The sequence below is a fragment of the Bos indicus genome, chromosome X (assembly GCF_029378745.1).
Source record: "Bos indicus isolate NIAB-ARS_2022 breed Sahiwal x Tharparkar chromosome X, NIAB-ARS_B.indTharparkar_mat_pri_1.0, whole genome shotgun sequence".
NCBI classification, from domain to species: Eukaryota; Metazoa; Chordata; class Mammalia; order Artiodactyla; family Bovidae; genus Bos; species Bos indicus.
In genome coordinates, this window is record NC_091789.1 from 65,788,722 (window position 1) to 65,814,390 (window position 25,669).

Below are 25,669 nucleotides of genomic sequence, written 5' to 3' on the forward strand. Positions count from 1 at the left end.
TATTGGTTGGGGCATAGACTTGGATTACTGTGATATTGAATGGTTTGCCTTGGAAATGAACAGAGATTATTCTATCATTTTTGAGATTGCATCCAAGTACTGCATTTCAGACTCTTGTTGACCATGATGGCTACTCCATTTCTTCTAAGGGATTCCTGCCCACAGTAGTAGAAATAATGGTCATCTGAGTTAAATTCACCCATTTCAGTCCATTTTAGTTCGCTGATTCCTAGAATGTTGATGTTCACTCTTGCCATCTCTTGTTTGACCACTTCCAATTTGCCTTGATTCATGGACCTAACATTCCAGGTTCCTATGCAGTAATGCTCTTTACAGCATCAGACCTTGCTTCTATCACCAGTCACATCCACAACTGGGTATTGTTTTTGCTTTGGCTCCATCCCTTCATTCTTTTTGGAGTTATTTCTCCTCTGATCTCCAGTAGCATATTGGGCACCTACCGACCTGGGGAGTTCCTCTTTCAGTATCCTATCATTTTGCCTTTTCATACTGTTCATGGGGTTCTCTAGGCAAGAATACTGAAGTGGTTTGCCATTCCCTTCTCCAGTGGACCAATACAGTGGAAGTGAGAAACAGATTTAAGGGACTAGATCTGATAGAGTGCCTGATGAACTATGGACGGAGGTTCTTGACATTGTATTGGAGACAGGGATCAAGACCATCTACATCAAGACCATGTGGAAAAGAAATGCAAAAAAGCAAAATGGCTGTCTGGGGAGGCCTTACAAATAGCTGTGAAAAGAAGAGAAGTGAAAGCAAAGGAGAAAAGGAAAGATATACGCATGTGAATGCAGAGTTCCAAAGAATAGCAAGGAGAGATAAGAAAGCCTTCCTCAGCAATCAATGCAAAGAAATAGAGGAAAACAACAGAATGGGAAAGACTAGAGATCTCTTCAAGAAAATTAGAGATACCAAGGGAACATTTCATGCAAAGATAGGCTCAATAAAGGACAGAAATGGTATGGACCTAACAGAAGCAGAAGATATTAAGAAAAGGTGGCAAGAATACACAGAAGAACTGTACAAAAAAGATCTTCATGACCAAGATAATCACGATGGTGTGATCACTTACCTAGAGCCGGACATCCTGGAATGTGAAGTCAAGTGGGCCTTAGAAAGCATCACTATGAACAAAGCTAGTGGAGGTGATGGAATTCTAGTTGAGCTATTTCAAATCCTGAAAGATGATGCCATGAAAGTGCTGCACTCAATATGCCAGCAACTTTGGAAAACTCAGCAGTGGCCACAGGACTGGAAAAGGTCAGTTTTCCTTCCAGTCCCAAAGAAAGGCGATGCCAAAGAAGGCTCAAACTACCGCACAATTGCACTCATCTTACACGCTAGTAAAGTAATGCTCAAAATTCTCCAAGCCAGGCTTCAGCAATATGTGAACCTTGAACTTTCTGATGTTCAAGCTGGTTTTAGAAAAGGCAGAGGAACAAGAGATCAAATTGCCAACATCTGCTGGATCATGGAAAAAGGAAGAGAGTTCCAGAAAAACATCTATTTCTGCTTTATTGACTATGCCAACGCCTTTGACTGTGTGGATCACAATAAACTGTGGAAAATTCTGAAAGATATGGGAATACCAGACTACCTGTCCTGCCTCTTGAGAAACCTATATGCAGGTCAGGAAGCAACAGTTAGAACTGGACATGGAACAATAGACTGGTTCCAAATAGGAAAAGAAGTACATCAAGGCTGTATATTGTCACCCTGCTTATTTAACTTACACGCAGAGTACATCATGAGAAACGCTGGACTGGAAGAAACACAAGCTGGAATCAAGATTGCTGGGAGAAATATTAATAATCTCAGATATGCAGATGACACCACCCTTATGGCAGAAAGTGAAGAGGAACTAAAAAGCCTCTTGATGAAAGTGAAAGAGGAGAGGGAATAAGTTGGCTTAAAGCTCAACATTCAGAAAACTAAAATCATGGCATCTGATCCCATCACTTCATGGGAAATAGGTGGGGAAACAGTGGAAACAGTGGCTGACTTTATTTTTGGGGGCTCCAAAATCACTGCAGATGGTGATTGTAGCCATGAAATTAAAAGATGCTTACTCCTTGGAAGGAAAGTTATGACCAACCTTGATAGCATATTCAAAAGCAGAGACATTACTTTGCCAACAAAGGTCCATCTAGTCAAGGCTATGGTTTTTCCAGTGGTCACGTATGGATGTGAGAGTTGGACTGTGAAGAAAGCTGAGTGCCGAAGAATTCATGCTTTTGAGCTGTGGTGTTGGAGAAGACTCTTGAGAGTCCCTTGGACTGCAAGGAGATCCAACCAGTCCTTTCTCAAGGAGATCAGCCCTGGGTGTTCTTTGGAAGGACTGATGCTGAAGCTGAAACTCCAATACTTTGGCCACCTCATGAGAAGAGGTGACTCATTGGAAAAGACTCTGATGCTGAGGGATTGGGGGCAGGAGGAGAAGGGGACAACAGAGGATGAGATGGCTGGATAGCATCACTGACTCGATGGATGTGAGTTTGAGTGAACTCTGAGTTGGTGATGGACAGGGAGGCCTGGCGTGCTGCAATTCATGGGGTTGCAAAGAGTCGGACATGACTGAGCGACTGAACTGAACTAAGTATCAGTATTATCCCATATAGTCCTTATTTTCCACTATATATGTCTTATAGGGAAAATTTGTCAATGAGTTTTGAGGTATGCAAGGAGGCCATGGTCCAAAGCACTGGATGTTGGGGCTGAAGCTAGGCAATGGGTATCAGAATCATTTAAAATCCTCCTTTCTCTTCTCTCCTCTCATTGTGTGTGGGTTTCATGGAATTCTGCCTGATGACATATTAATAGATGTTTCTTTAGCTTTGGTATGTTGAAAGCAGTAAAAGGAGCGACTGTGGTCTAAGTTAGTACGTCTCAACTTTATTTTTTTATTTACTTATTTTTAATTTAAATTTATTTAATTGGAGACTAATGGAGAAGACTCTGATGCTGGGAGGGATTGGGGGCAGGAGGAGAAGGGGACGACAGAGGATGAGATGGCTGGATGGCATCACTGACTCGATGGAGGTGAGCCTGAGTGAACTCCGGGAGTTGGTGATGGACAGGGAAACCTGGTGTGCTGTGATTCATGGGGTTGCAAAGAGTTGGACAGGACTGAGTGACTGAACTGAACTGAACTGAATTGAATTCCTTTACAATATTGTATTGGTTTTGCCATACATCAACATGAATCCGCCACGGATGTACACATGTTCCCAATCCTGAACCCCCCTCCCACCTCCCTCCCCATACCATCCCTCTGGGTCATCCCAGTGCACCAGCCCCAAGCATCCTGTATCCTGCTTCGAACCTGGACTGTCGATTCGTTTCTTATATGATATTATACATGTTTCAATGCCATTCTCCCAAATCATCTCACCGTCTCCCTCTCCCACAGAGTCCAAAAGACTGTTCTATACATCTGTGTCTCTTTTGCTGTCTCGCATACAGGGTTATCGTTACCATCTTTCTAAATTCCATATATATGTGTTAGTATACTGTATTGGTGTTTTTCTTTCTGGCTTCATCTCAGACTTTAAAACAGCGGTCCCCAAACTTTTTGGCAACAGGGACCAGTTTTGTGGAAGACAATTTTTCCACAGACCAGGATGGCAGTGGGGTGGGGTGAGAGATGGTTTTGGGATGATTCAAGTGCATTACATTTATTGTGTACTTGATTTCTATTACTTATTACATCAGTTCCATCTCAGATCATCAGGCATTAGATCCTATAGGTTGGGGACCCCTGCTTTAAAATACATGTGAATTACATGGGGATTATGTAGATTCTGATTTCACAGACCCTAAGTGAGACTCGCAAATCTGTATGTCTAACAAGTTGATGCTAACATTGCTGGTTTGGGGACCTCAGTTTAAGTATCAAGGACCTGGAGGGTGGTGATGCACTGGAGGGTCCAATGCAATGTAATTATGCCTGGAGACTTGTGGTTAAGGCTGCTTTTTTACCATGAATTGTGTGAATTTCCTAGGTTTCCCTCCTGGTTGTGAAATCAGTATCCAAATAGGATGTGGACCCTGGATAATAAGTACAGGGATCATTTAGCATAGTCATAGGAAAGCAGCAGATTTTGGTGGCATCCCCTCAACTTCAGTGATGGGAAAGAAGGCATCAAATAGACTGTTCAGCACTTGCCCTGCCCAGCCTACCTGAGCCTGTCCTGACTAACACTTGGCTTTCCCTCTAAACCCACTGACAGACAACTTCCTTGTCATTGACGAAGTTAGGTTAGTTGAAACAAGCCCTGGGTACACTGCCAATCTCATGGCAAACCCTGTGACAGCAAGTGACCCAGGCCCAGGGGGGGAAGGAACCACGTTTCTGAGATTCCCAACAACTATCCCACCACACAGAGGAAAGGTGCCTTATTTCAGGGCCAGTCCAACTGCTGATTCCAGTAGTTTCTTTAGACAAGACCAGCAGGCAGTCTGGCCATAGCTTCTGGTCCCTGTGACTCACCGAGAACCCAAGGCAGTATCATCCACTCCACAACAGTCGGGGGAGGTCCTTGTACATGGAGGTCTGTCCTGACGATGTGCTGAGAAGCCAGGAGAAGCATGAAGAGGAAGGTCAGATATGACGCTGTGTGGCAGATAAACTTGATGAAGGGTTTCTTGATGAACAGCCCAAGGTTGCTCCTGGGTGAGATGAGATAAGCAATAGACAGCATGGGAAACAGGAACCCAATGGTCATGCACGTCAGAAGCTTGACGACCCAGTGTTTCCGCCGCCATCCAGGGAAGCCGTCGTACCACAGAGTGGCAAGCAACTGTTGGCAATTGGGCTGGGCCACAAACTGGGAAAAGAAGAGAACAAGTCAGGCATCTGGGACGGCTGGGAGGAAGTCTACCTTCATAATCGCTCTCCTAGTTTACAGCCAGCTTATGGCCCACTCCCAGAGGAGGCCTGATTTCCAGGGTCCCACAGGTGGGTCTAATCTCAGAGCCAACTCTACATGTCAAGCTAGGAGAGTTAGGGTTAATGATTTGTTTCCTACATTAAACAAAATCGCTCTGGTCTGTGCTTTGGCATATGTGCCCCCTACTCCCCACTTTCATCATATTAGAGAGATGCTGCCTCAAACTTGGCTCAGTATCAGAATCATCCAGGGAACATGAAAAAAATTTCCTCATTCCCAAGTCACACCCCAGACTGACTAAATGAGCCTCCTCTGGGGAGTAGAACCTGGGCAATTGTTCTACAAAGCTCTCCTGGGAATGTACCTGCCTCTTTGCAGAGAATCATGGGGATGTTTCATTTCAAGTGGATTCACTTTTGCTTATTCCCCCAGCTTGCATGAGATCATCAACAAGTGTGTACTTCGGGCAAACACAAACTGGCAGCGAATAAGCTCATGCCTGTGGCTATGGTTTGGAATGGAAATGAGTTCCCTTTTTGATTTTTTTTTCCCCTCCTTTTGCTTCTGAGCACCTCTTGGCTAGCAAAGAATCATGTTGCTACTTTGCCATTTAACACCTTCTCTAGTCCAGACATGCAAAGGAGGAAAATATATTTGGGGGCCAATATTATAAGATGGTACCTAACTCAGCTGGGATTTTACTTAGAGGCAATCTACAACATGTCAGTTATTAATAGTTAAGAGATCATCAGCATTGCAAGTCACCCTCTGGCTGCTACTTCCTAGTAAGCAATTCAACAGGGAGCTCAACTGTCAGCAATCGTTTTAAATATTGCCTCTATCTGATTGCTGCAGCTTCCCATGGGAAAGGTTAAATGGAGCTGTACCATATAGTTTTCTGGTACAAAGGAAATAAAATTCTTCCATCATTTATCTGACACTCAAGGTAAACTAGGCCAATTTTATTGTTAGTATATCTGTGAAGGTCTCTAGCTTCCCACCAAAACCATTCTCCCCTTCCTTAAGCACAGGGGGGACTACATTTCCCAGTCTCCCCTGCAGTGAGGCATGGTTACATGACCAAGTTCTCAGTAATGGAATGTGAGGAGAAATGATGATTGGCATCACAAGGCCTGACCTATGGAAGTCCCCTATGTTCTCTCCCCTTCTTGCTGACTGGGATCTGGTAACTCAGGGTGGTCCAGGGGCTTCTGTTAGCCTTTGTCCTTCGATGACCACGTGGAGGAGAACTATCTTGCTGATCAAGAATATCTATCTTGGACAGTTACATGACTGAGATAATTATATTGTCTTTGAGCCATTCTCAATTTTTGGGTCTAGCCCACCCTAAAGCAGTTTACTATTGCAAAATGACAAAAAAAAAAAAAAAAAAACACACACAACCTCTAAAGTCTTTTTATCATGAGGTCTCATTTTCTCAAAAGATGTTCATGATCCCCCTTATATCCTCACATCTCCTTTTCACACAATCACACACAAAATGACAAAATCCTATACAGTCCCTTTCTACTCTTCTTGGCATTATAGCCTGTGCCAAAGCCTGGGATGAAAAGGTTCTAGAAAAAGGTACAAAAAAAATAGAAGGGTAAAACAAAATATTTGAGTGCAATGGAAAAACCACTGGGAACACACAGTCTGGTGAGGGAGACAGATATATAAAAAGATAGTTATGAAACAGTACAGTAAGGGCATATAACTGGATGGAAAACAGGGCATAATGGGAACACAGAGGAAGTGCAAATCTGCTCAGCAAAGGCTTCCTGGAGGAGGCAATACCAGAATGGAGCATTAAAGGATTTGTAGAAGCTGGCTGCATGTAGGGGAGGAGAGGGGAAGGGAGTAAACAACTAAAGTGGAGGGGATAATATGACTGAAGGCATAGAGGTGAAAATGAGCATGACTGGTACAGGGAGTCTGGGGAGGCTGCTGCTTAACTGCAAGGCTCTGGATGGCAAGAGATGAGGCTGGAGAGGTAGGCAAGGGTTACAGAAGATCAAAATGATAGTCTTCAACCATTATAAATAGTATGACTTATTTTAAGAGCAATGGGAAGCCATGAATGATAGGGTGTGTGTGTGTGTGTGTGTGTGTAGAACAGTAGAGTAGTTTAAACTATAGACACTTGAGCTAGATTACATTGGTTTTCTCTGTTCTTAAAAGTATTCACCTAAAGAATGGAGTTAATAACAACATCAGCAATAGAGGATTCGTGTAAGGATTAAGATCAGTTACTACACAGGAAACACTTAGAACTATGTCTAGCACATAGTAAGGGCTCATTAAATCTTGGCTGCATATATCATCATGCATGTGCCAGAATCGGGTTTAGACATTAGAAAGATCCTTCTGGTTATTGAGTAGAAAATGGCTCGGGGGCAGAAGGTAGGCAAAGTTAGGGGTAGGAAAATTGGAAAAATAAAACTAAATAATCAACAATGAGAAATACATTCAAATGAATACCAGTCAGTAAAAATAAGGTGAACATTGTTATATGTCAATATGCAGAAATAAAGAAGGATATAAATATAACCCTAGGGAAAAAAGCAATGGGAAAGCCTGTTTATTAAATTGTTGGAATAGTTTTGCTCTGGCAAAATAAAATTGAAGGAGATTTTCACTTAAGGTAAAAAATATTCATCTGTATAATTTGTTTTATTGTATTTATTTAATAATTATAATGCCTGGTCTATGTCATGCCTTTTGGTAACTACCTGTGGTGATGCAAAGATGAATTAGATGTGTTCTCCATTCTCAAAGAGCTTGGAGATGAATGATATTTTTACTACAAATGACTTACCAACAAATGAAATGTAATGAATCAAAATAAGATTATGTCACCCTCCTCTATTTACAATTTCCTCACTGTCAATATTGCCCCCAAATACTGTTCTTAGAGATTACTATACAATTTGATATTTCCACAGTATCAATTAATCAATAAATCTTATTTATACCTCCAGAAGAAAAAACAAACTAGGGGCAGGAAGACAAGTTAGAAAGCCATTGTTAATCTTGTACAAAATGATCATGACCCAGACTAAGTTAATGGCAGTAGAAATGAAGAGATGTGCTCAGGTTCAAAATATAGTGAAGAGGTGGAATTGGCAGGATGTGGTGATGGATGAGATGTGAAATAATATACAGGCTGCTAAGGCTACTGCTAAGTCACTTCAGTTGTGTCCAACTCTGTTCGACCCCATAGATGGCAGCCCACCAGGTTCCCCCGTCCTTGGGATTCTCCAGGCAAGAACACTGGAGTGGGTTGCCATTTCCTTCTCCAATCCATGAAAGTGAAAAGTGAAAGTGAAGTTGCCCAGTCATGTCCGACTCCTAGCTACCCCATGGACTGCAGCCTACCAGGCTTCTCAGTCCATGGGATTTTCCAGGCAAGAGTACTGGAGTGGGGTGCCATCACCTTCTCCAATAATATATAGGGTGAGAGGGCAAAAGGGAGAGAGGCTTCTTCTGTGGGTGAATTGGTAGGCAGTAGTGCTAAGAGTGGGAACACTGAAGCTGGAACAAGTTTATGCATGCATTTTTATACCTGCTGAGTTAGATTTGTCTGTGGGACATCTAGATGGAGCTATCCAGACTGAAGTACTGATGTTACACAAGGGTCAGCAAACTTTTTCTGTAAAGGGCCAGACAGTAAGTATTTGCAACTTTGCAGACCACATCATCCCTTTTGCAAAGACTCAACTTAGCTGGTTCAGCACAAGCCCAGCAATAGATAATATGTAAATGAATAGGTTTAGCTGTGTGGCAATAAAACTTTATTCACAAAACAGGTAGCAATTTGTAGTTTGCTATTCTATAGTACTGCCCCCTAATGCTGCCATACCAGACATTTGGACCACTTCTCCATAGTCTTTATGATCTCCTAGGACTTCTTTCTCTTGTGCATCCCAAGAACTCTGACCCAATAAATAGCTCTTTCCTAAAGCAAAAATTTGGTGGTGTTGTTTAATCGCTAAGTCATGTCTGACTCTTTTGGGACCTCATCAACTGTAGCATGCCAGGTTCCTCTATCCGTGGGATTTCATAGACAAGAATATTGGAGTTGGTTCCCATTTCCTTCTGCAGGGGATATTCTGGATCCAGGGATTGAACTCGCATCTCTTGCATTGTCAGGTGTTGTCAGGCAGATTCTTTACCACTGTGCTCTCTGGAAAGGCTTCAGCAGTAAGGAATCCGCCTGCAATGCAGGAGACACAGGACATGCAGGTTCGATCCTTGGGGTCCGGAAGATCCCCTGGAGAAGGGAATGGCAACCCACTCCAGTATTCTTGCCTGGGAAATCCCATGGACAGAGGAGCCTGGCAGGGCTAGAGTCCATAGAGTCACAAAGAGTTGGACATGACTGAAGTGACTGAGCAGGAGCAAAGCAAGAATACAGATGTGAAGCTTCTTTAAAAAGTGGATATAACTGTCCACTTCATGTGGACATAACTGTCTACTTCATATGGACATACGACAGGCTTCAACAGTACATGAACCATGAACTTCCAGATGTTCAAGCTGGATTTAGAAACAGCAGAGGAACCAGAGATCAAATTGCCAACATCCGTTGGATCATAGAAAAAGCAAGAAAGTTCCAGAAAATACCTACTTCTGCTTTATTGACTACTCCAAAGCCTTTGACTGTGTGGATCACAACAAACTTTGGAAAATTCTTAAAGGTGTGGGAATACCAGACCACCTTATCTGTCTCCTGAGAAATCTGTATGCAGGTCAAGAAGCAACACTTAGAACCGGACACGGAACAACAGACTGGTTCCAAATTGGGAAAGGAGTATGTCACGCTGCTTATTTAACTTATATGCAGAATACATCATGTGATATGCTAGACTGGAGGAAGCACAAGCTGGAATCAAGATTGCTGGGAGAAATATTAATAACCTCAGATATGCAGATTACATCACCCTTATGGCATAAAGTGAAGAAGACCTAAAGAGCCTCTTGATGAAAGTGAAAGAGGAGAGTGTAAAAGTTGGCTTAAAACTCAACATACAAAAAACTAAGATCATGGCATCTGGTCCCATCACTTCATGGCAAATAGATGGGGAAACAATGAAAACAGTGACAGACTTTATTTTCTTGGGCTCCAAAATCACTGCAGATGGTGACTACAGCCATGAAATTAAAAGATGCTTGCTCCTTGGAAGAAAAGCTATGACCAAACTAGACAGCATATTAAAAAGCAGAGATGTTACTTTGCCAGTAATGGTCCATCTAATCAAAGCTATGGTTTTTCCAGTAGTCATGAATGCATGTGAGAGTTGGACCATAAAGAAAGCTGAGTGCCAAAGAACTGATGCTTTTGAACAGAGGTGTTGGAGAAGACTAGTGAGAGTCCCTTGGACTACAGTCAATTCCAATCAAACCAGTCAATCCCAAAGGAAATAAGTCCTGAATATTCATTGGAAGGACTGATGCTGAAACTGAAACTCCAATACTTTGCCCACCTGATGCAAAGAACTGACTCATTGGAAAAGACCCTGATGCTGGGAAAGATTGAAGGCAGGAGGAGAAGGGGATGACAGAGGATGAGATGGTTGGATAGTACCACTGACTTGATGGACATGAGTTTGAGCAAGCTCTGGGAGTTGGTGATGGACAGGGAGGCCTGTTGTGCTGCAGTCCATGGGGTCACAAAGAGTTGGACATGACTGAGCTACTGAACTGCCTGATGACTGTCCAATCGTTATTTTCAATGCATCTGCTCTGATTTTCACTTTGGCTGAAGATGATAATTTTAAAGTTGGACAGGTTTTTATTTTCTATGTTTGTATCTGACAAGAGTAGTATAGGGTGGTGTGGACTCTGGCAGAACAAATTACAATTAGAATGTTATAAAGCAAACTTGTCTTAAGCCACCATGTAGTATCTAATCCAAACAGGTCTATGAGCTTTGAAGGCAAAGTTCTAATTCCTGCTTGTATATTGAAGTTCCAGTTTGACAGGTTATTTAATAAATCTCTAGTTGATTTTGAGAATGCCTCAGAAAGAGAGATTGCAATAAAACCACAGTGTGTATGTGTTGTGTTTGAGTACACTGAAGGCCAAAATGTACAGAGCCTAGAGCAGTAGTTTTTAGTTTTGATGAAGTCCATTTTATATCTTCTAGTTCCTTGTGCTGTTGCAACCATATCTAAGAAAGCATCACTCAGTCCAAGACCACAAAGATTTACTTTCATGGGTCTGTCTATGAATTTGATCACTTTAGCTCTTATACTTAGTTCTTTGATCCATTTCAAATTAAGTTTTGCATATTGTGGGAGGAAAGGGTCCAACTTCATTTATTTGCATAAGGATATTCACTTTTCTTGAGGCAGCAGATAGATGGGCCCTAGGATGAACTGCTGGAGTCTGTCCCCTCTGGACAGATACTCCAAGACAGAGAAAAAGACCAGGCGCAGAGAGGAGCTGAGTCCTGCCCAGATAAGAGATAAAGAGACCAAATATTTCCCAGTCTTGGGGTCAGAGAGACCTTCCCAACTACATATGCAAAGAAAGGCTCCTCAGGGGGTCAAAAAGGGAGGGAGCTGCACCTCACAGTAATGTCAAGTGAAATCAACCTACCCATAGGCCTCTTCACTAAAATCCATCTTGGCTAAGAGATGACATGCACACAGAGGAGGACCCTGAGATAAACTGTGGACTCAGACCCAGGCAATGAAAGACCATTGGCCAAAAGAAATCCCCATATAAGTGATTCCAATTACCCCTAGAGTGCAACTCTCTGAGCCTATCCACGTGTCTATCTGCACAGTCTTTCTCCTAATATACACTTGTTTCACTATTTTCCATCTCTTTGTGGAAATTCATTTCTACACAGCTGACAGGCCAAAGCCTTGTCCCTGTGGTCTAGGGTCTAGCATTTAGCACTCTCACTGCCTCACACACCTCTAGCCAGGCAACCAAAATTCTATTTCAAGCCACTACAGGGCAAGGCCACCCGAGATCAACCCCATTTTTTGAAAAGACTACTGTTTTCCCATTAAATCATTTTTTTAAATTTTATTTTATTTTTAAATTTTACATAATTGTATTAGTTTTCCCAAATATCAAAATGAATCCGCCACAGGTATACATGTGTTCCCCATCCTGAACCCTCCTCCCTCCTCCCTCCCCATAACATCCCTCTGGGTCGTCCCAGTGCACTAGCCCCAAGCATCCAGTATTGTGCATCGAACCTGGACTGGCAACTCGTTTCTTACATGATATTTTACATGTTTCAATGTCATTCTCCCAAATCTTCCCACCCTCTCCCTCTCCCACAGAGTCCATAAGACTGTTCTATACATCAGTGTCTCTTTTGCTGTCTCGTACACAGGGTTATTGTTACCATCTTTCTAAATTCCATATATATGCGTTAGTATACTGTATTTATGTTTTTCCTTCTGGCTTACTTCACTCTGTATAATAGGCTCCAGTTTCATCCACTTCATTAGAACTGATTCAAATGTATTCTTTTTAATGGCTGAGTAATACTCCATTGTGTATATGTACCACAGCTTTCTTATCCATTCATCTGCTGATGGACATCTAGGTTGCTTCCATGTCCTGGCTATTATAAACAGTGCTGCGATGAACATTGGGGTACACATGTCTCTTTCCCTTCTGGTTTCCTCGGTGTGTATGCCCAGCAGTGGGATTGCTGGATCATAAGGCATTTCTCCAAAGAAGACATACAGATGGCTAACAAACACATGAAAAGATGCTCAACATCACTCATTATCAGAGAAATGCAAATCAAAACCACTATGAGGTACCATTTCACACCAGTCAGAATGGCTGCGATCCAAAAGTCTACAAATAAGAAATGCTGGAGAGGGTGTGGAGAAAAGGGAACCCTCTTACACTGTTGGTGGGAATGCAAACTAGTACAGCCACTATGGAGAACAGTGTGGAGATTCCTTAAAAAACTGGAAATAGAACTGCCATTAAATCATTTTGGTACCCTTGTTGAAAATCAACTAACCATAAATATAAGGATTTGTTTTAGATTCTTAATTCTATTCCATTTATTGATATTTATCCTTATGCCAGTACCCAACTGTCTTGATAACAGTAGCTTGGTAGTAAGTTTTGAAATTGAGAAGCATGAGTCTTCTAAATTCATTGTTCTTTTTCAAAATTGTTTTGATTACACTGCCTCTCCATTGCATTTCACATGAATTTTATGATCTTCTTGTCAATTTACACACAAAAAAGGAACCTGGGTTTTTAATAGGGATTGCCTTGAACCTATAGAACAATTTGGGAAGTTTTGCCATCATAACAACATTAAGTTTTCCAATTCATGAGCTTTTAATGTCTTTCCATTTGTTCAGGTCTTCTTTAGCCTTTTTCAACAGTGTGTCAGTGAAAACAAATATTGCCTGCCATATCAGTAAACAAAAGATGTTACAGCCATTAAACCACTACAGCCACCCCTGATGGTGAGCCCTGAGGGAATTCAGGATGGAGACTAAAGGACTCTGCTGGCTGCCAGTCCATCAGCCATTACAGTTTCCTCCAACTGTGTACCCTGATGGGGATTCAAGATGGAAAAGAGCTGGATACTGGTCTCAGGTAGCTGAGGTGTATATCAAAAGAATAATTTCAGTGAGCCCAGATTCTTGCATCTTCCCATAACTTAGAAAAGTGCTCAATTCTTTAACTTGAGATATCTGGTTTTCTTTAACAGTAATCTTTTGAAGTTCTGACTACTTTGTTTTCATTGCAAAAGCTCCTATATATCCTGGTTTCTCCCTTATCTCTTCAGAGCAGTTTCTCAGAGCTATCTGAGAGGCTGTGGCCCTGGCTTAAGTCCTCAGAAAATCTGCCAAATAAAACATAATTTCAACTTTTAGGTTGTGTAGTCTTTTTTTTTTTTTTTCAGTTAACAAGTCTTTTATAGTTTTTGCTGTATAACTCTTACACTTCTTTTGCTAAACTCATTCTTTAGTATTTTATTCTTTTTGATGCTAGTATAAATGGAATTTTCCCCCTTAATTTCATTTTTGGGTTGTTCATTGCAGGTGTATAGAAACAACTGCTTTTGTGTATTGATCTTGTATCCTGCAAACTTGCTGAACATATTTATTAGCCCTAAGAGCTTTTTTTGTTGATTCCTTATGATTTTCTATATTCAAGAACATGGTGTCAGCGAATAAAATGGTTTACTTCTTCCTTCACAAACTAAATGCTTTTTATTTCTTTTATTATCTAATTGGTATGGCTAGAAACTCCAGTACAGTGATGAATACAAATGGTGAGAGTGGACATCCTTGTCTTGTTCCTGATTTTAGGGGGAAAGTTTTCAGTCAGTTTTCATTAAGTGTGATATTTTTCAGTGGCTAAGTCATGTCCAACTCTGCGACCCCATGGACTGTAGGATGCCAGGCTCCTCTGTCCTCCACTATCTCCTGGAGTCTGCTGAAATTCATGTCCATTGAGTGGATGATGGTGTAGTATTAGCTGTAAGTTTTTCATACCTGGCCTTCATCAGATTGAGGAAGTTCTACAGTTTTCTGAGTTTTTTTTTTTTTTTAATGATAATAGGGTGTTGGATTTTGTTAAGTACTTTTCTGTGTCAATTCAGGTGGTCATGTTTTTTTTTTTTCTCCCTTCCTTCTAATACTATAGTGTATTATATTGATTGATTGTTATGTTGACCCACTCTTGCATTCCAGTTATAATGGTGTATAATCCTTTTTTTTTAATTGCTGGAATCAGATTGCTTTTTGTTAAGCCTATTGTTTGCCTCAACTGTTAGCCATTACCTCAGGCAGCCATGCTATTAAATAATTGCTGCTTATTTTTTTCAAAAAGTGCCCCTAGGGAAAGGTCTATTGGTCTTGAGTCAGATGACACAAAGATAAACCCCGTAAATGGAGCTTTTCTAGAGATTTACCAGATAGGTCATATAATGACAATTCTCTGGGAATGGATCTTTTTGAAGAGCTCGAAACTTAGTCCTTTTCCTGTCCATTGGCTGCCAAACTGCTCCTTTTCACAGTTACTACAATTTCAAAACTTTTGGTTTTCAAGGTTACTGTGGAGCTGGGTAGATAGGAAGAGGGCAAGCTAAACTATCACAAAACTTGCTGTTCTTACTGAGATTCAGCTGTTTTTCTTGAATAAATGTTCCTCTGTTGCAAGCCTTTGGTTAAATTCAAGAGTGGTAAAGAAGTTGAATTTGAAAAGTTTTCCAATGTCTTGTTTTTTTAGAGTGGATTTTCAGAAGTCCCTAACACCACCATTCTAAAAGTGCCTTCCCTCTTGAATTTTTAAATTTTCATGGAAAGTGATGTAGTATTTGTGTGTAAGTTAGTCCAAATGATAGAGTCCTTTTCTAATGCCCTCCTTAGGGGGCTTCAAAGAAACAAGTTTTAGCAGTATAGTAACTTCTTAAAAGTCAGAAGACTGGGTGTTGCTCAAGGCCTGGGAGCATGTCTTAGTCTCCATTATGTTAACAATATTTTGTTAAGTGCCAGGTACAAGGTAAACACTGAATAAATACTTGTTGAATGAGTGGTTTAGAATCTTGGTGGAACACTCTTTTTCCAAAGTCTTCTTTCCTTAGTGTATGTAGGGGGTGAAATCTGGTAGGTAAGTCAAATCTCTTAGGAGTTGCAACTAGGAACTATTCTTAACATAGTCAGATTAGCTACCATATAATGAGTTTTTTCTGGGTTTCCCAGGTTGCTCAGTGGTAAAGAATCTGCCTGCCTAGCAGGAGATGTGGGTTTGATCCCTGGGCTGGGAAGATCCCCTGGAGTGGGCATGACAACCCACTCCACTATTCTTGGCTGGAGAATCCCATGGACAGAGAAACCTGGTGGGTTATAGTCCACAGGGACACAAAGAGTTGGACTTGACTGAGTGGCTACACTACCACCACCACCATCACAATGAGCTCTTATAGTATGCCAGACACTCTACCAGATTTCACATGGATCATTTCACAGCAACCCTAAAGGCAGATTATCAGTATCATACTCACTTTAAGATGATGAGACTAAGCCCAAGCTCACATTCCTGCTAATAGTAGAGCCAGGACTGGAGCCCTAGCTTGGCTGACCGTAGACTAATAACTGTACTCTGTCAATCTCTGGATGGTATGATTTGAGACCTGCAGAAAGCTGAATTTTCCAGTATCTTATCTATTGGCCTTGCCACAGTGATTGAAATGCCCACATCATTTATTACTTTGGGTTGAGGCCTTGAAGTTATATTCATGTTTGTAGGAAGTGGTAATATAGAAAACAACTAACTACCCTTAACAGTTTAAAGTGAGTACTTCATATTAGTCAGTTATCTAGCTATTAATATAAGGGGCCTACCTGCCAGCAAACACTAGAAATGATGGGGTGCTCTCTGAGTCTGGGCTCCTAAGTGGCATCTATGAGAGGCAGAAAGAGTCACACATAAATAAGGACATGGGGGAGACAGTGAAGGTCTCAGCTTCCTGGTTTAACCCCAGTACAAATTGTACTGGACTCATATTTTCAACCTGTCTAAATCTTTTCTTCTTAAATCTTCTAGGGACTTCACTACAGTTTTTTTTTTTTTTTTCCTTCTGAAATGCTTCATTTCTCCAATGCTCCCAGGAAAGGGCTCTTTGCCTCTCCAAAGAATAATCCTTGAGAACAATATTGTCAGATTCTACTGGAAAGATCTCACTTCTCCCCCAAACATCTAGCAAAACCGCTTTGATTTCACCTCAGCAGATGAAAACTGACTTCATTCAGTGAGAATTATCTCCCTAGTTCCTCACTAGTCTATTATCAGTGACTTTTATTCCTACAGCTGTCAAAACCACGTGACTTTAATACCTGATTCCCAAGCTGAACCCAAGGCAGAGCAGAATCTGACTTGCTCATAGCCAAGGGGATGCAAGGTCCACATGATTCAGTTCAGGCATTTCAACAAGTAGCTCTGTACCCCGCTGTGCCAGTTCTTCATGGCGCATGTGGGGAGAGGGTCCCAACAAGAGACAGTGACAGTGATTCTGCCTGCAGGATCTCATTGAGAGGCCAGTCAAAGTCACATGAAACAAGTAATGGGACAAAAAGGTTTATGTTTAGATGCCTTCACAAGCACTACAGATGGTAAAAGTGGCAGGTTCCCAGATGGCTGGCTCTCAACAGACCAGTGAAGGTTACTCCCCCTCCAAATCCAGAGAACGTTTTGCCAAGTAAGGACATGAAAATACAAAAACAACAACAACAACAAGAAAAACCTATGCCTTTTTGATCTCCCATTACCATCATTTTATAAAAATAAAGGTCAGCATAAAGTCTAGTCATTCAAATTGGATCCAATTAGTGTTAGGAAAAGCTCACTACTTTGTAATGAGGCACCTAGGGCATTTAGAGATGGGACAAATCAGCAGGCACTTAGATTCATAAGGGAAGACTGCAGAGAATAATTAAATCATGATTAAAATGATTAAACCTCACCTCCTTTTGGAAGCCTTCCCTGATTGCCTCAGCCAGAGGCGATACCTCCTTCCTGAGCTCAGACCACCTTGCTTCTTCCTTGTGGTATCTCTTGAAGCCCACTTCATGTTACAGTTATACCACTTACATGTAGAACCCTTGACTCACCCTATAAAGGGGAGGAAAAACTGGGTATGTGTATGTAACATTTGGGTATGTTGTGTAACATTTCACAACAATTGGGTATGTTGTGTAACATTTCACATCTCAGGGGCTTTACAGGCATTTACTCTTATTTGTTAAGGTGAGAAAATTTCCTCCCTGCCACCCTGCTAAACTTCAGACCTAAATGTTCGACTGCCCAGTGGGCATCTCAAATGCATAACCCAAACAGAACTCTTTCCCCCCGAAGTACTCCCAAACATACCCACACACACACCTGCTCACGTATGTTTCTCTTTTCATTTCATATTCTGTGTGCTTTCAAGGCATTTTTCTAGTAGTAGTCATAACGGTCACAGATTAGATGTATACAGACCTTCCTATGTTTTGGATACTTTTTAAAAGCATTTTCTATGTTTTGAGTAAATCCAGGAGGTTGGTATCATATTTACACCCATTTTACAGGTTAGAAAACTGAGACTCAGAGAGGTTAAATAGTAATAACAGAAATTAACATCTCAGTGCCTGCTGTGTGTCAAAAAACTGTAGCTAGTCTTTATTTAAGAGTAAAGAGCTAGGGACAGACTTCCCTGGTTATTGATTGAGTCCCCATTCTGCAGAGGTAATGGAAAATGAGGGAAAGTCCCTTGGTAGGAGCAGAGGCTGTGGGGTGTGTGTTGAGGGGGACAGATGGGCTCTTGAGAAGTAAGCCAGGCTATGAGGCAGAGAAAAAAAGCTAGTAGCACTGAGCTTTTAGTGGCTCCATTAGGAACAGGCAGTGGTCGGACTACAAAAGTCTTTCTTAACTCCCATCATCTAGCCTGTTCCCTGCCATGGAGGCTGTCAGTAAGAAAAAATTAGATCAGGATCAAACAAGTCAATACCATGTGGAGTTCCCTGATTGGTTATTTGCAGATGATTTTAAATTGTTGGGTGTGTACAAAAATGCAATAGGTGAGACTAGAAGGAAGGTCACCTTGACATATGCTTCACATTCAGAGGTTCAGAAGGCGGTACAGGCTTATTGTTCTCTTAAGTAATTGGCAGTGAGTTATCTTTGTGTTTCCTAAAGGAGATCAGCTGACTTCAAGCTAGGAGACTGACAGCTGCAAACACTTCTTCCTTTAGTTCATTTGGAGGAAAGGAAATCTGAAGGGTGAGAATGAGTAGCTGCCCCCACCCTCAACCCAGGGGAGAAGGTGAGGCTTGGGAAGAAAAATCCTGGCTGTGGCAGGATCTGAGATGAAAAGGCCTTTCTTGGTAGTTTGAAAAAGTCTACTAACCTTTGAGAATCTTCTTCTGCTCCCTCAGTGAATGGCTGCAATTGGAATAGGCCAAACTTTCATTGCCTCAGATGTCAGTTCTTCAGAAAATAGTCTAGTTGTGTATAAAAGTATATTTAAAAAGCCAGCAGAAATGATCTGAGACAGAACAAGTTTTGTTGGTTTGTTTTGTAGTTGTCAATCAAGATGGGCTCTGTTGAGGAGAAAAATGCTCAGAAAGGAAACTGGTGGCAATGCAAGCTTTCCCAAAGAGGGAGAAACGCTCAGAACCCCTTCCTTCTCTCACCATGGCAGGAGCTTGCTGAGTCGTGCTTTCATTAAACAGTTCTGCTTTTTACCACTGCAGCAGAAATTTGAGACGAAGAAATAGGTTTTGGCAAGAAGTTTAGGCCCAGATTATGGTGGGAAATAGCACCTATATTTTACATGTAGTCTTTGTCTAACACAATTTGCTATTTGCTATTTGCTCAGATCACTAATCCTTGGTGAATTTTTTTTTTCTGACAAAAGATGTATGTTTACCCAAGGATTACTGAGACATTTGGGACTCAGCTGGCTGGTTCCTGTTCCTGAGCTGGGCAACCAATAGTGATGGCAGCACAGGAGCAGACACAAAATAAGTCAACTGGCAGTCATACCTCTAATTTCAAACTATCGCTCAGCTTCACTGATTTGAACTAAATCAAGAAAAGTGAACTAGATGCTGAAAACTCTGTTTTAGAACATGTATTTTAAAAATGTATCATTTTCCATTTGCAAGTATACCCAGTAGTCAGAAAGCTAAATGGGATTCCCTGGCAGATGTTATAATTCTCCTGTGTTGGAGTTAATGGGCTCTGAAAACTGCTGCTGCTGCTGCTAAGTCAGGTCAGTCGTGTAGGACTCTGTGCGACCCTAAGATGGAAGCCCATTAGGCTCCACCGTCCCTGGGATTTTCCAGGCAAGAACACTGGAGTGGGTTGCCATTTCCTTCTCCAGTGAATAAAAGTGAAAAGTGAAAGTGAAGTCGCTTAGTCTTGTCCGACTCTTCACGACCCCATGGACTGCAGCCCACCAGGCTCCTCCGTCCATGGGATTTCCCAGGCAAGAGTACTGGAGTGGGTTGCCATTGCCTTCTCCAGGAAACATTCTGCTACTGCTAAGTCGCTTCAGTCGTGTCCAACTCTGTGCAACCCCATAGATGGCAGCCCACCAGGCTCCCCCGTCCCTGGGATTCTCTAGGCAAGAATACTGGAGTGGGTTGCCATTTCCTTCTCCAGTGCATGAAAGTGAAAAGTGAAAGTGAAGTCACTCAGTCGTGTCCGATTCTTAGTGGCCCCATGGACTTCAGCCTACCAGGCTCCTCCACCCATGGGATTTTCCAGGCAAGAGTACTGGAGTGGGGTGCCATTGCCTTCTCCTGGAAAACATCTAGTGCTGTGGAATTAAATCCAATGCAATGGCTTGTTCTAGCCATGAGATGGCAGCAGAGGGTGATGGGTGCTCACTTCCTACCTGAAAGTTCTAGAAGGGGAGCCTGCATTGGGTAAAGGCTCACCTGAAAGGGAACAAGTGACCTAGCATGTCAGGACAATTGATGAATGGAGCCTGGAAATCAAAAAAAAAAAAAAAAAAACAAAAAAGTCAGACAGTATTGTATAGCACAGGGAAGTCTACTCAATATTCTGTAATGACCTCAATGGGAAAAGAATCTAAAAAAGAGTGAATATATGTATATATACAGCTGATCCACTTTGCTGTACCACAGAAAGTGACATAACACTGTAAATCAACTATTTATTGTTGTTGTTGTTTAGTTGCTAAGCTGTGTCTCTTTGCAACCCCATGGTCTGTAGCCCCCCAGGCTCCTCTGTCCATGGGATTTCCTAGGCAAGAATATGGAAATGGGTTGCCATTTCTTTTTCCAAGTTATCTTCCTGACCCAGGAATCGAACCTGCGCCTCCTGCATTGGCAGGCGGATTTTTTTTTTAAACCACTGAGCCATCAGGAAAACCTGTAAATCAACTATGTGCCCTGCCATGCTAAGTTGCTTCAGTCGTGTCTGACTCAGTGCAACCCTATGAACTGTAGCCCACCAGGCTCCTCAGTCCATGGGATTTTCCAGGCAAGAATACTGGAGTGGGTTGACATGCCCTTCTCCAGGGGATCTTTCCAATCCAGGGATTGCATCCGTGTCTCTTAAGTCTCTTGCATTGGCAGGTGGGTTCTTTACCACTAGCGCCACCTGGGAAGCCCACAAAAATCAACTGTACTCCAGTAAAAAAAAAAAAAAAGTCAGGGTGTGGTTAGGTCAACTGGAAGTTGTGATCCTACTGGTTTAAATCAAGAGGCTGGGAGGAAAATGCCTCAGGGAATAAAAATATCAGCAGAGCTGCACTAAACCATTATGAGAATTAGATGAGGCAGCGTTCAATAAATGTTAGCTATTTTCAACATTATGGCTATTGCTATTATTATGAGATGGAGAACTGTGACTTCTTGGATGGACAGTCTTGAAGTGACTCTGTATGTGACCTGGCACAGTCTTTGGCTAGACAGTTGGCACACATCAGCACTGTTTCCATGATCAACTCCTCTGAATATTCTGAGAGTGTGTTCTGACATACCAGTTACTGACTTGGAATTCAGAAAAGGAGACTGATGGCAGCAGTAGCAGGATGAAGGATGGGGAGGTGGGGAGAAATAGTGCATTGGAGAAATACATCCAGTTGGAGTCAGTACAGTCCTCATTGTATAGTCAGAGCCTATAAATAGCTGTAACAAATTCCAGAATGAAAACTGTATTATTATGCAAGACACATTTTAGAGGACGAGCGACAACTTGGTAGATAAAGGAGAGAATTTTTTTCATTGAGAAAGATTGGCAAGTCAGGATTGCAAGGATGGCTTTTGCAAAGCTGGCTGACAAGCTACAGTATCTCAGGGGGTTCTTTACAGCCAAGACAGAAGATTCCATGAATGTGTTTTTGGCTCAAAGAAAAAAAAAACTTTATCTGAGTGGCTTTCACTATGTGATTATTCAGGAGCATGGTCTCTGTCTCCGTGTCACTCTCTCTTGCTTATGGGCAAAGAAAACATGAACCCACAGTGCTCTGATGGCTTTTAAGAAGTCACTTTCCAGACTTTGCTGGTGGTCCAGTGGCTAACACAGTGCTCCCCATGCAGGGGGCCTGGGTTAGAGCTCTGGTCAGGGAACTAGATCCCACATGTAGCAACTAAGACCCAGTACAGTCAAATAAAGAAATAAAATAAATATTAAAAACAACTGGCATGAGACATGTTATCACTGCCAGAGAAAGAGAAATAACTTAGTTTTCTTTTTTTAAGAAGTCACTTTCCTCCTGCTTCCAGGCAGGACCACTCCAAAGCCAATCAGACCAGCAACATTTACTGAGCACTTACTCTGTGCCATCCCCTGTGTCAGGTACTTGGAGAGACATGAGTCCAGGAGCCAGAACCTCATTCCTGAAGGAAAAACTCCATAGATAATGACTCATATTCCTGTCCTCTCTTGAAACCAGGAGACTCTCTCACTAATGACTAAAACAGGAATGTAGACTCAAAAAAGAACAAGGGTTTGTGTAACTGAAAGGAGAACAGATTTAGCTGGCGTCCTGAGGGAGTAATTGTTGCTGTTGAGTATCAAGACTATTGGACCTTGGTGGTTTGATTTTAAAGAGAGCGATGCCTTTCCTAATTTATTTCCTTCTAGGGGCCAGCCTTGTTGTGGGCTTTAAATAATGACTTACTGTTGAGTTACTCGACTATGTGTTACTTTCACCTGTTCATTCCTTTAATCCTTAATCCTCATGATGACTGTATGCTGCTGCTGCTAAGTCACGTCAGTCATGTCTGACTCTGTGCAACCCCATAGACAGTAGCCCACCAGGCTCCGCCATCCCTGGGATTCTCCAGGCAAGAACACTGGAGTGGGTTGCCATTTCCTTCTCCAATGCATGAAAGTGAAAAGTGAAATTGAAGTCGCTCAGTTGTGCCTGACTCTTAGCGACCCCATGGACTGGAGCCTACCAGGCTCCTCCATCCGTGGGATTTTCCAGGCAAGAGTACTGGAGTGGGTCACCAATGCCTTCTTTGGATGACTGTATGAGGGATGTACTGCTGCTGCTGCTGCTAAGTCGCCTCAGTCGTGTCCAACTCTGTGCAACCCCATAGAGGGCAGCCCACTAGGCTCCTCTGTCCCTGGGATTCTCCAGGCAAGAACACTGGAGTGGGTTGCCATTTCCTTCTCCAATGCATGAAAGTGAAAAGTGAAAGTGAAGTCACTCAGTCGTGCCCAACTCTTAGCGACCCCATGGACTGGAGCCTACCAGGCTCCTCCATCCATGGGATTTTCCAGGCAAGAGTACTGGAGTGGGGTGCCATTGCCTTCTCCAGAGGGATGTACTATTACTATGCTAAGGATGAAGAATCTAAGACACAGAGAGGCTATTTTCAACATTATGGTTATTGCTATTATGAGATGGAGAACTACGACTTCTCAGATGGACAGTCTTGAAGTAATTCTGTATGTTACCTGACACAGTCTTTGGCTAGACAGTTGGCACACATCAGCACTGCTTCCATGATCAATTCCTCTGAATGTTCTGAGACTAACTTGACTTTAGTCTCTTGAACCCCAGTCTTGAGCCCAGGTCTGTATACACCACTGATGCTCTGACCCCAGTGGTCATCAAACTACAACCTGGGAGCCAAATGCAGCCTAGTTCCTGTTTGCATAAATTATAATTTATTGCAATATAGCCACACTCATTTTTTACATTTGTAGAGTTAAGTACTTACATCAGAGACCTATGACCTATGATGCCTAAAAGATTTGCTATCTGGTCTTTTACAGAAAAAGCTTGCTGACCTGCAGCTCTAACCATCATATGACACAGTTTCTGGTATGTAGACTTTGGAGTCAGAGCTCAGGTCAAACTCTGGCTTGGCCATTTATTCACAGTGTGCCCTTGAACAAGTCCTTTTAATTCTCAGTTTCCTTGTCTGTAAATGCAAATAATAATATTGCCTGTCTCCTAGGACTGTTGGAGGATTAAATGAGATACTTCACGTGAAAAGTCCTTAGCACAGTGTCTAGATGCCTTGCACATAGTCAACTCTTAAAAAAGTGATAGCTGGATTATTTGGAGTATTGATGACCACTGACAGATAAAAGTTAGCTCTGTGCCTGGCACATAGTTAGTGTTCACTTAAATACCAAATAGTCTTAGTGTCTTATTCTTGCTTATTTTCAATGGCTTTAGAGTGCTGGAGAAAAGACTGAAGTTTACAGCTGGAGGAACAGGTGCAGGGATCAGCAGGGCCATGAACACAGTGGTTTTGGCCTAGAGGGGAACTGATACCAGAGGATTTACTCTGGAACAAGTTGTTTAATGCTTTAAGCCTAAATAAGCCTGAACCATATTATATGACAAATATGAGGGGTGGGTATATGTGGGTGTGTGTGAGAGAGAGAGAGAGAGAAAGCAAATCTCAATGCTGTGACTTTTTTCCTTCTGTCTTCAAAATCCCTCTCCCTCTGTTACACCTGAATGAACTATAATTCCATTCTTTGAAATTTTGATGTTTTCTTTTTTTTTTTTTACTTTAAAAATCAATGTTATAGAGGTAAAATTTACAATAAGGAGGCAACTATTTTAACTGTACAGATCCATGAGTGTAGTTTGATGAGTTTGTTTCCATGGCCTAAATTGTTCTGTCATGCCCCTTCTTTTTTTTTAAGTTTTCTTAAAGATTCCAGTGTTTGCTGACCTCCTCATTCTCCAAGTTCCTGTAGCAGTTATAGACAAAAAATGATTATCCGATCTTCCTTTTCTCAATTGTGCTTGTTGGTCTCCCTGATTAGACTCTAAACTCCCATAGGGCAGAGACCTTGGCTTACATCTGCCTGGTTGAAAAGTTTGGTGTTACTGCTATTAAACAATGAAGGGACATATATTTGTTCATGGTGTATGTGTGTGTGTGTGTGCACACGTGCACGTGCATGCACGCATGCACCTGATTAGGAAGGTCCCTAATAGAGAAGGCAGAATGAATTTCGGAAGCAAGGTCTTTGGGAGATAAATGAAACAGGTGAATGTTGCAACATCCCCTTAAAGTGACAGAAAAACTAGAAAAATGAATGTGGCCAAAACAAAACAAATAGAAACAAAAAAAGAAAGTCGGGAACCTAACTGGGGGAGCCTTCTTCTGTGGGCTGGCTACATCTCTGACTTAACTAGATGGATGAGGAGGTTACCTACAATGTGATAGAAATGCCTATATTAGAGAGGCAAACCGATGGGTTATGGCACTGCCTTTTTTTTTTTTTTTGATAGTCATCTTTTTCTAATGCCCTTGTGAAAATCAACTTCTCACTCCCAAGGTGAGTTCCTTTACCTTGGTGAGTTCCTTTACCACTTACAAGTGTCAGAGAGGAGACAGAGGACCATTAAGTTTTATTGAGGGAGGGAGGGATGAGCTCTCTTTCCCCTCTGGGGAACACATTAGGCTTTTTCTTCATCTGGCAGTTTGCACTTCTCATAGTCTAAATTTGGTTCCCGCCACCCCCACCATTATTCAAATGGGATATATGTTTCCTGACACTGATATAAACATCAGTCAAGCAAATTCTTTTTCTCACCAGTCTGGAAAGCCTGTGCCTCTCACATTGGGGGTCATTTGAAAGTTGAGCCACAGGCAAGTTAAGACTTAGCCTAAGGGAGCAAGGGTATTACCTCTCAGACTATTTTAGTTTCTGCACAGTGCGACTTCCAGTTGGTTCTATTTCAGATTAATATCAAGGCCATGACTGATCTATACTACCTGAAATTCCCTGGCTATACTTACTATAACTGTGGT

At 41.9% G+C, this 25,669-nt stretch overlaps 1 protein-coding gene across 1 annotated transcript in view; it reads right to left on the bottom strand.

Annotated features, from left to right (window-relative positions):
• Positions 1-25,669, bottom strand: part of TRPC5 (transient receptor potential cation channel subfamily C member 5) — a 347,276-nt gene that overhangs the window by 56,196 nt on the left and 265,411 nt on the right. Inside the window, exon 4 of the mRNA XM_070785143.1 lies at positions 4,511-4,847. Within this exon, the coding sequence (XP_070641244.1) occupies positions 4,511-4,847 (337 nt within the window). The remainder of the gene's footprint in view (positions 1-4,510; positions 4,848-25,669) is intronic.